Genomic DNA, 12,198 nt, shown 5'->3' on the forward strand with positions numbered 1-12,198 from the left:
TCCATGCGCTCCTGTCCCTCAGGTGACAGAACTGAGAATGGATGATGAGGAGTCCCACACTCTGAAAGACCGTCTCCTGGGTTTCTTTAGCTGGATCACAGGCAAAAGCAGCCGCTTCAGACATCTGCAGAACACAAGGCAATAAACGTATGCGCACCTGTGTGAGGAGCTCAGGCTGCCAAACCTCTGGAGTACAACGGCACGTCATTAAATCCCAGTTAAAACCCAATCATGTTCATTTCAAGAGAACAAACCAATTACCAGTGCCTAATTACTGCGTACCCAGAGCGTTGGCATCTCCGGCTGCATGTTTTCAAGTCCTTTGCAGTTCAGTCTTCGTGGTTGCATCTGATCTTGTTCTGAACTTAATGCTAATATGCAGATTTTTTCCATTGAGCCGGATTTTTAAAGAACCTTTCAGTCATTTTCAGGGTGAAATTAGTTGACGTTTGTCTTGGTCAAGTAAAAAATTATAATATAATTATTTCATATTTTGTATACTTAAGTATTAAAGTGCCCCTAGTATGCTTTTTCAGATATTACCTTTCATGAAGTGTGTAATATAACTATTTAAAGACAAAGTGCACAATAAATAAAGTTTTGTGTTTTATATTGTGTAGATCTCCGGCTAACTGGCTAACCCACATTATAACTGTCTTACAGAAATAGTTCTACTAATCAGCAGTGGGCCACTGTTAACTAAAACTGTGTCTATTAATGCAGATTGTCTGTTGTTCTTACTACTTTGAGTAAAGATGAAGGATGGCGCAATATTTGTTTTACAAACATTAAAGGAGTAATTCACTTTAAAATGAAAAGTAGCCCATGATTTACTCACCCTCAAGCCATCCTAGGTGTATATGACTTTCTTCTTTCTGATGAACACAATCAGAGATATATTAATAAATATCATGATGCTTCCAAGCTTTATAATGGCAGTGATGGGGGCCACACGGCTCGGGGGGGTTAATAAAGGCCTTCTGAAGCGAATCGATGGGTTTTGTAAGAAAAATATCCATATTTAAAACTTTATAAAGTAAAATATCTAGCTTCCGCCAGACCGCCTTCCGTATTCGCCTTCCGCCTTCCTTCAACTTACGGAAAAAGCGTAACTGGTGCGACTTATGACTAGGATGTAGCGTAAGCGTTTTGAACTGTGAGAGGCGTCACACAGGCGTTAAACTGCGTAGGTTGAATTGAGAAGGCGTTCTGCCGGAAGCTAGATATTTTACTGTATAAAGTTTTAAATATGGAGTTTTTTTCTTACAAAACCCATCGATTCGCTTCAGAAGGCCTTAATTGACCCCTCAGAGCTGTGTGAAGTACTTTTATAATGTATGGATGCACTTTTTTTGGCCTTCAAACTCGTGAACCCTGTTCACTGCCATTATAAAGCGTGGAATCGTCAGGATATTTATTGTATAACTCCGATTGTGTTCGTCAGAAAGAAGAAAGTCATACACACCAAGAATGGATTGAGGGTGAGTAAATCATGGCTAATTTTAATTTTAAAGTGAACTAATATTTTAATGTTACATCAGTCATTTACGTTAGTGCTGCGCTAACGTATGCGCTGTTATTGAGACACTAAGTATTTATTAGATACTAATTAATGTATCACTAAGTAAATTAGAAATAAACACATGGGTTTGTAGATGGACATACTCTTTATTAATGTTGATGGTGAGGAATTACACTTGCAACATCTCATAATCTTCGACAAACTGAGTAGCGTATGACTGAGAAATGTCCTGCTCAAGTCGTCCTTACGATGGAGGTTCGGGTTGAATAACTAGTTTTTACAATGTCTCATCATCAGCTCGTATTGATATGGTAAAATCAACGCCATCGTTACTGTCTTTACGGCGTTTACAATCGCTGAGGATTTAGGAAGCCTCCGCTGCTGAAGTTCAGTTAATGGGCATTTAGTTTCCAACACGTGCTGTAAGCGGAAGGCCAATCACAACAGACTGGGCTGTCTGATCAATCAGAGTAGAGTAGGTTCTGAGAAAGGAGGGGTTTAGAAATTAAAAGTCTTTTTTTTTTACTTTTGATCCATGTAAACCTGTTTTTAGCCTGACAAGCCAGACCCACATCAAGATGTTTGGTCTGGTAACTCACCATTAGCAGGGCTCAATCCGAGGGGCGGGATAAACGGTTGTCTGTCAAATTCCCTCTGCACGCAATTGGATAGCGCCACAACCAACTGAAGCGGAGCTAACGTTTAGTTGATAGATTAAACTCCGAATACATCTTCCTTTCTTACGAATGACTTTGCCGTTCTTTGTTCTTTCCTCAAAGAAAAGCTTAACTCCAAGTCTTCCAGAGTAGTGGCCTAAACCGATTTGAAAGACGCTGATCGTCAGCTTCTTTGTTTACCTGTAGTAGCACCAAGAACCTCAGCAACTGCGCTCCGTCAGTATGTTAAGCCCGCCCACCGACTCTATACACGATGTGATTGGCCTGACCAGAGTTTGGTTTTTCCAGCTCTGAGGTCTACCGAGAGTTGCAAGACTGCACTTGCGACAAAATAAATGTTCTGCCGCTAGGGTGCATCTAGATTTCTAGGCTAACCTGTTGTAGGAGACCACCAAAAAAAATTTGAAAACTTTAGAATAGCATAATGGGGCACTTTAAAATATTTATTCAGTATTTAAATTATGAATATATATATTAAATAATTATATATATATATATATATATATATATATATATATATATATATATATATATATATATATATATATATATATATATATACATGTAATTATGGTAATAATACCCCCCCCCCCAACTCCCCATAATGCTTACAATTTATTTAAAGATCTCCTCATAATGTCCTTTTTCTGTTAAATTCCAGTTAAATTATGCATTTTTTTCAGCTTGTGAGGCGTTGGATAAACACTCAGAAACCGAATTTTTTTTGGTTCATAATTTTAATAGACAATTTATTTTGTTACAGGATAAGGGCCTTTATTAAGTTTTTTGTTGTTGTTGGGACACCGTGATACTTCAATTGCTACTCAACGTGATTTTTTGCAATATACCTGTGAGTTCATGTCATTTGAAGCTTTTTGTGATCTAATAAGGATTCCTTACACGCACAGTTGCTTCAAGTTTGTTTTCTATCATAGCCGGTGCTCCAGAATCCATTTAAAAACCTGATCTGAAACCTGGTGGTGGTGTTTGAGTTGAGTGACCTAAAAACTGAATAGAAGTCAAAACGCACCACTAAGCCCTCAGAGACTTGAAACACGTTTGTTAAACCTCCATTCCTGAGGCACTACCGTCTGCATTTAGCACCCTAGCAGCCGTTATCCTCCACGGCAGAGAGTCAGACTTCGTGTTCAGCTTTTAATTAAGCCACAGGCCACCGCTGAGCCCCGTCAGACTGTAATTAAACTGCAAGTATGGCCCTTTAAACATTTATGTATCCATTTGTTTCATGGTCTTGCACGTAAGCAAACAAGAGAATAATTTAATCCCAGATTGCTGTCTTGATTTCCCCTCTGCAGAATATGAGGGAGTAAATGTTGTTCTTGTTTGCTTATTCAGCTGCAACAAACCATTTGGGTTCACATGTCAGTTCACAGATGGTTTATTGAAATGCAGCGAATGAATATGTAGGATATTGAGGGCTCTTTCCGCCAATAAAAATGCTAATCTTCAATTTCTTCTTTAGTCAAGGGTGCCGATTCAGAATAATTATTTGTGATATCAGTCCATCCATGTAGATGAAGTTTGGATGCAATAATGCCCCGTGGGGTTTCTGGGATGGAAAACGGATGATTCCACTTTGCTTTCTGCCGAAATATCCCCCAGACAGATTGCTGTCAGAAACCATAATGCTGTCGAAAGTGGGAGGACAAGGCGAGGAAAATCCACATCTCTGTTTTGTCTCTTCAAATCACAGAGACTGCGGGATCACAGCAAATATGACTGGAAGCAAGAAATAATTTGCTTGGGAAAATCCGCCCGCGTTCTCTGCCGAGGTCACAGTGTATATATCAGCGATATGACCTGCGGATCGCTTTTCTGTGATCGTTCTTCATGTTTGCTGAATCTCTGATGAACTCCCTCTATTTCCAGCTGTGTTATTTATGAATTTTCTGGCTCAATGTGTACTCTTAGCTATCACTCTAAATTCAGCTCCAGCAGAATCCCTTTCAACATCCATTTATATCTGCGTGAAACGTGTAAGAAACAGAACATTGCGTTTCAGAATAGAGTTTTAACTGGAGTCATACGCCCCAATGATCTGTCTTCTGGTTCTCGGGACTCATTTTCTTTCAGATTGGGCCCACAAACCGGGAGCATAAGGTTAAACAGAACCATTAGTGTTTGCTGTTACCTGGTCCCTGTGGTCAGCCTCATGCAGGGTTGCATATGCTCCCAAAATTATATCTGTGCAACCTCAAAATATATTTGGGAGCATTTGCGCGAGTGCAAGTAATTGTTTTTGGTGCGACCTGTTCACTAATTACTGCACACTGTGCCTGCTATGAGCGGATCCACCATTCTATCACACAACCAATTAAACTGCATCTTTACGCTTTTAACTTTAAAACAGCCGTCAATCACTCGTCACGTAACAGGGAGCTAACCAGCATGCAAATTGTTAATTTTTTTAATAATATATAATGTATAATGTACTGACGGTAACATGGTTGTTCGCTTGTTCGAGACAAATGAGCGCAGCACACACAGAAACTGTTAACACAAAATGTGGAGTTTAATAGCCTATTTTTTACATATTTAAAGCTGCTGTCCGTAACTTTTTTTGTGTTCAAGATTTACAAAAATGATATAATGAGAATGTACAACATGAATCCATTTTCCAAACCGTGTTTCTGTCTTACCCTGAATCATTAAAGGTACACTTATAATAAGTGTTTATATTGGGACTATTTCAGACCGGTCTGGTAGTAACCGCTGCGGAGGAGCACAGTCCCTGCGTGACTCAACATAGACATAAACAGAGAGAAGTAGCTCCAGCTGCAATGTTCTTCTGCAAGACGCATGCAGTTCTGTTTATAGAGCGCAAAAAGTTATGGACTACAGCTTTAAGATAAAGGATTAGTTCACTTTAAAAGGAAAATTCACAAGTTTGAAGCTCAAAAAAAGTTATATCCATCATAAACGTTCTCCACGTGGGTCTGGGGGTGTTAATAAAGGCCTTCTGAAGCGAATCGCTACCAGTGCTACCAAGTAAGAAGTAAGTAAGTTCAGGCCCTGCAGTAGTGCTGGGCGGTATACCGGTTCATACAGAATACCGGTATTTATTTTTGTTATGATATGCATTTTGATGATACCGCAATACCGGTATGTGCTGCTTAAACAACGTTCGGGACACGGCGCAGCGAGTCACTGTTCGAGGGGTCCCGTTTCACTGTTGCACTGTAGTGAGAGCACAGCTGAGATCGCATTACAGCCTATGGTAAGTCCGGAATCATCCCCTAAAGCCTCATTCACTATTATTCCCTACGTTATCCACTTATATTGTTCACTTTAAAGAGTGAATGAAAACGAGTGAGTGAATTCGGACAGCCGTTGTGTGTACATCGGCTGTACACTCGTTATTGTGGTGCAATGTGGGATTGAATGAGCACTCAATAACGTCCACTATGTAGTTCACCACTACAAATGGCTGTCCCCTCAAAACAAATAATGCCCTATTTGAGGTTATAGGGGGCGATTTCGGATTCAGCCCTTGATTACAGCGGAGAATTCAAACTACTGTTATATTTATTAATTTATCAACATAATTTGCCTTCAGTAAAATTTTCATGGCTTGTTAAAACCAAAGGAACATATACTGTTCAAAAGTTTGGGGTCAGAAAGATTTTTTGGTAACACTTTATTTCAATGGTACACTTTAGACTTTTTACTAACTATAAGTGACTTTGTAACTACATGTCAACTAGCAGTCATTAGAGTAATAGTAGACTGTCTGCTTAATATCTGCTAACACTTTATTTAGATGGTTCCCCAACAGACATTCTAATAAGTATAATTTTGCAGCTACAAGTCAACTTATTCTACTAACCCAACCTAACAGTCTATTAATACTCTAACAACAGTTAGTTGACATGTAGTAGCAAAGTTACTTATACTGTTACTGTCTGTTGGGGAACCATCAAAATAAAGTGTTCTCTGGAAGAAATTAATATTTTTCATCAGCAAGAATGCATTTAATAATCAAAGGTGACTGTAAAGACATTTAAAATGTTAAAAAAGATTTCTATTTTAAATAATTGCTGTTCTTTTTAACGTTCTGTTCAGAATTATGAAAAAATTCATCACGGTTTCCATAAAAACATTGAACGGTTTTTAACATTGATAATAATAAGAAATATTTCTTGAGCAGCAAATCAGCATATTAGAATGATTTCTTAAGGATCATGTGACACTGAAGACTGAAATTCAGCTTTTTATTAAATGCAAATAAACGCCTTGGTGAGCATAAGAGACTTCTATCAAAAACATTCAAATATTTCATCGACTCCAAACTAAAAAGAAAAATAAACATGAACACCTTTTTCTTTTCTTTCAATATATTTTTCTTGTTTTCCAGTAAAAATTTCTTAACGTCCTTAAGTAGTGAAATTGCTTCTCAAAAGATTTTGGGACTTTATTTTTCTTACCCCAGTGACAAATTTATTTCTTTTTGTGAGCATAAATGTAACAATTCTTATTGGAAAACAAGACAGATGTTTTTTGCAGTGTATTTAGGTACAGCGCTAAACAGCTGCCCCTAGTAGTCACGTGTGTGAAAAGTGTAAATGTCTTTCTCCTCAAACCTTGTGTGGAAACGGTTTCCATCTAAAAGAGTCTTTCCTCTTCCAAAGCAGATTTGATGTGTTTGATGTCCTCCGGTTTTTGCTGACGTCCTCCCTTCTGTCTAACTCTGTCAACAGAATCACATCGCCTTCGCTGAGATCACGTGACCTTGAGTCGGCGGTGTGGCAGACACACTGGACATCCACGCTGTTTACCGTCCAGTCCCGATAGTCACGGCTCATCGCTAACGCAGTGGTCCTATTCTCTTTGGTGTCGTTTTGGATCGCTCTGCCCTTGCTTTGTGTGTGTGGAAAACTTGGTCCTGTCTACTAATAATTGTTACCATCATGCAACTAATGACTGAAGCTTCACACTTCACATTTCCCAGACTGGCTCACATCCAGAGCTCAGAATATCTCAGTTGCTCACGTATATGGAGCCCGTGCGTGTCTGTGTTTAAGGGATTTATGGCAGGCTGATGCGAATACCTATGGAATTAAAAATGGTCTTAACTTGTATTTGTGGATATGTGTGTTTTCTTCGTCTGCATATATTCCAGAAAGTGTTTATTCCTATATGAATTTGTTTTTTTTTAGAGCTTGCATTGGATGAGTGCAAATATATGGAAGCATGTTTCTGCCTCAGAGTAAAAAAAAGGTAATTGTGACTTACTTTATTTCTTGGAATTATGACACTATATTTCACAATGTGACTTTTGGTAACAGACTATTTTGACAGTCCACTCTAGACATTTTTACTGACTATAAGTAACCTTGCAACTAGTATACAGAGTAATAGTATACTGTCTGCTTAATATCTGCTAACATTTTATTTTGATGGTTCCCCAACAGACATTCTACTGAGTATAAGTATAACCCTAAAGCCTGGATCTTACTCTGCATGTCCACACGAGTAAAGGTGCGTGCGGCAAAAATGAGTGGGCAGTCGTGTGTGTTGAGAGCGCAAGACCGCATTTCGTGTGGCGTTGTGCACAGCATTTTTAGTAACTTTCCACATGCTCCGCTTCCAAAGATGCGCGACTTCGAGGCGATGTCTGTACTGTCATCTTATCAGCATCCAGTTTGCGCTTGTCTAAATTAATTTCTGCTAGAATAGCAGAAATAAACCTTTTTAATGAAAATAAAGGTCCATGTTAAATAAAAATGTTCACAAAATTAAATTTAAATGTTTAATGAAATTAGAAAATATTCAAGAGATATTCTCTTTCCCCGCCATTGATGTAAAATTCCATAATTTATGAGGCAATGCTTCCCCAGCAAATTTCTGGCTTTCTGTGTTTTTTGACTGTTATACAGCAGGGGGCGCTATAACACATCTTCTAAAAAAGAACAGAATCTCTGGATCAAAACACAAGCGAAAAAGAAGCAGATACAAGCGATAGCACATGTAAGCAGATGCATATGTAAATTAACGCGATCATCAATAATAAACAGCAAATAAATCAAAAATTCTTAATATGTTACCGAATGAAATGTCGACTCAGGATGAGCTACAGGACTGTGCAAGCTTTAGGGGTGTTGATAGACTTGATCAGTCCTTTTGATCGTTCCAGACGTTGAACCCACATTCAAGTGTTAATAAAAAAAATGCAGCTAGACTAAACAGTTTTTTTGTTTAAAAGAAGATGCTCTGTTCTTTCTTTTGATACATTGCTTGTTCAGATATTCATACAATCAAATATTCTGTGAGCCTTGAAAGTTGTGAAAATGGTCATAAATGCTGGCTGCGGCTGGCAACTTTTTTTTAAAAACGCTGGCAGGGAAAGATTTAATTTAGATTTATACTAAAAATTGATGTTCTCATATCCATATATTTGGTTCTAATGTCACAAGTAATAATCTCAAGGTTTACTGGGTTTTACATGATTCTTTGGTTCTTTTGTATTGTGGGTTTGGTGAAGTGTTGTAAAAACAAACATCATTTCTTCTCACCGCCGCTTCCTGATGGGTTAAGAGGACAATTACTCTGAGTCGCCCCCTGTCGTTTCAAAGAATATTACAACGGCGAACACGTCAAGTATAAACGCCCTGTCTGTTTGGGGAAGTGCGTGCGCAGTCAGCGGAGGCTCATGGTGCGGAGCCAGGCGAAAGTATAAACAAGGCTTAAACACCTAACCCTTATCTAAAAGTATACTAATACTCTAATGAGAGTTAGTTGACATGGAGACTACATCATAATTGCAACTTTTACTCATATTTGTGATTTTATATCTCACTCACAATGAGCTTATTTCTCTTAATTGCAACTTAAAGGGTTAGTTCACCCAAAAATGAAAATTAGCCCATGATTTACTCAGCCTCAAGTCATCCTAGGTGTATACATGGATTTCTCGCCGACGTCATCACTGCTTGCGCACGCACCCGAGAGGCAGAAAGAAGAAACCTCTCGTGTTATAGGTTACTAGCGGCGTGTCTGTAAGTCAAAATGCCAAGGAGTTGCTGCGTGGTTAATTGTACCAACAGAGCCAGTGCTGGGTGCCTGATGTTTAACATACCTAGGGGGAAGCATGCGTTTGCCAAAAAATTATTTTTGTTATTACATGTATCACAGCAACACTGCAAAATTAAAGACAGACAAACAGATCCAACTAAAATCACGTTTTATTGAGTCAGCAGTTATATACAAACAATAAGGAAAGCTTCAATACTTAAGGTTGTTGCAGTAGCGGACCAGCTGAGCGATCTGTCTTTCTGCCTCCAGGATGCGCACGCACCCTGTAATGTTTGTAAACAGGAAACCCGTGTATATGACATTCTTCTTTCAGACGAATAAAATCTGAGTTTTATTAAAAAGTGTCCTGGCTCTTTTCTTTATAATGGCAGTGAATTTTTGCTCTATTTTTGAAGTCCATAAAAGTGCATCTATCCATCATATAACTGCTCCACACGTCTCCGGGGGGTTAATAAAACACCAGATCGGCTTCCGTTTTCAACTTACGGAAAAATTGTAGTGCATCTCGCTGTTCAAAATGCTTACGCTACGTCTGACAACATTGCACACCAGTTACGTTTTTTTCTGATCTGGAGGAAGCTAATTAACTTTATAAGGTTTTAAATATGGATATTTTTCTTACGCATCACATCGCTTCAGAAGGCCTTTATTAACCCCCCGGAGCCGTGTGGAGCAGTTATATGATGGATAGATGCACTTTTATGGACTTCAAAAACAGAGCAACAATTCACTGCCATTATACATTTTGGAAGAGCCAGGACACTTTTTAATTTAACTCCGATTTTATTTGTCTGAAAGCAGAATGTCATACACACCTAGGATGGCTTGAGGGTGAGTAAATCATGGGCTAATTTTCATTTTTGGGTGAACTAACCCTTTAATATCTTTTAATTGCATCTTTATTTCTCTTAATGGCTTTGACTTTATTTTTCAAATTGTGACTTTATTCTTGATAATTACCTCTTTTATTCTGAGGCAGAATTGTGCTTTCATACATGCATAAATACACTGTGTCCACAAAAATAAGGCAGAAAATAAGCTAAAAATACCTGTTGAAAGCTCACATTAAAAGAATACCAAAGCTCATATAAACTCAAGAACTCACCTACTGTACTAGCGGCAAAAAAACACTTCCAGATCCATTGGCTAGATCATTCATGAGCCAAGACTCAACTTTACCCAGTGGCCAATGGACATTCACAGTGAAGCTGTGTGCAAACCCTAATCACCCAGCTGTGAAAGACAGGTCATCTGCTAAGACAATCACCAGCCATCTCACTAGAATAATGAGTCGGTCCATTTAACCAGCGCTTGACATAATGATACTCGCGTAGGCATTTGTTTCACACTGTTTCAATGGCAAGCGTATCTTTCATAATGTTAAGGAAATTAGTCAGAAAGCCACCTCTTCTCCTGTGATCTTTAAAAACGAACCATGATACCTCATGTGTAAAGTTGTGGATATAAATTAGTCAACTACGTTATTTTATTTGAAAACAAGATGCAGTGCTGTGCTAATTTATATTTCAGATCTCCGGCCCTGTGTTTCAGTCTTGTCGTGGTGCCGTTTAAAGGAATATTCTGGGTTATCTTTATCTTAATGTGTATGTCTAGCATTGGTTTAATGCTATTTCAAGTTGTTTGTAAAAAAATGCACTTACAATGGAGGCCTAGTATGTATATGGGCTGAAAAAGAAATGTTTAGCTCATTTCTTGGATACGCCTATAAATTTGTCAGTAAAATGTGCTGTTTGAGCCGTAAAGTTATCTAAAAAGATTTTTTGGAGTGGGATATATTTTTTTTTAGGTTGAGGAACTGGTTTCTGACGTAATTGCTGTGTGCAGAAATGTGTGGTGCTAAGATTGCACTGTAAGTATATTAATGGAAATTATTACTTACTTAATTATTACATTAAATTATTCGATTTGGTAATCAACAACATGCCACATACACTACCGTTCAAAAGTTTGGGGTCAGATTGTATTATTTAATTTTTTTAAATAAATGTAAACTTTTATTCAGCAAGGATTAATTAAATTGTTAAAAAAGGACAGTAAAGACATTTATAATGTTACACAATATTTCTGTTTCAAATAAATACTGTATTTATTTTTTTTCATCCAAATTCATCCAAAAATCCTGGAGAAAAAAATGCATCACGGTTTCCTAAAAATATTAAGCGGCACAACATCCAACATTAGTAATAATAATTTCTTGAGGAGAAAATTAGTATATTAGAATGATTTTTGAAGGGTCATGTGACACTGAAATTCAGCATATCACAGGAATAAATCTATATTTGATAAAATATAAAATAATAAGAGTTAATATAAATGTATAAACATATTTTACAAAATAATTTATTTTTAGTGCTGTCAAATCGATTAATCGCGATTAATCACATCCAAAATAAAATATTGTGTTTTCCTAATATATGTGTGTGTACTGTCACTGTGTATAATTATTATGTATATATAAATACACACACATGCATGTATATATTTAAGAAAATTGTTATATTTATATATAATATAAATTATTTATATATAATATAAATTATTTATATATATATATATATATATATATATATATATATATATATATATATATATATATATATATATATATATATATATATACATATACATACAGTATATATATATATATATATACATACAGTACATACAAATATTTCTTAAATATATACATGTATGTATGTGTATTTATATATACATAATAATTATACACAGATTAATCGCGATTATTCGTTTGACAGCCCTATTGTAATAATATTTCACAATATCACAGTTTTACTGTATTTTTTAACAAATAAACGGCAAACTTTTGAACAGCGATTTATGTTATCCACAGGGCCGGATTATGGTCTCACAAGCCCATAAAGTAACCCAGAATATTCTTTTAAAGGTTTTGATTAAATATATGGT

At 36.9% G+C, this 12,198-nt stretch overlaps 1 protein-coding gene across 3 annotated transcripts in view; it reads left to right on the forward strand.

The window, feature by feature from the left end:
* The window catches only part of plppr5b (phospholipid phosphatase related 5b), an 88,657-nt gene extending 80,422 nt beyond the window's left edge, over positions 1–8,235 (forward strand). The window contains exons 6-7 of one of the 3 annotated variants that reach the window (XM_079805611.1): positions 23–138; positions 6,918–7,782. In XM_079805611.1, coding sequence (XP_079661737.1) covers positions 23–138; positions 6,918–7,011 — 210 coding nt within the window. In that variant the 3' untranslated portion in view covers positions 7,012–7,782. Of the gene's footprint in view, positions 1–22; positions 148–6,917 lie in introns of all 3 variants that reach the window. The other 2 variants (XM_079805612.1, XM_079805613.1) reach the window with 2 other exon arrangements.
* The last annotated feature ends 3,963 nt before the right edge of the window (positions 8,236–12,198 follow it).

Source organism: Gobio gobio (genome assembly GCF_949357685.1).
Source record: "Gobio gobio genome assembly, chromosome: 23".
Classification (NCBI taxonomy): domain Eukaryota; kingdom Metazoa; phylum Chordata; class Actinopteri; order Cypriniformes; family Gobionidae; genus Gobio; species Gobio gobio.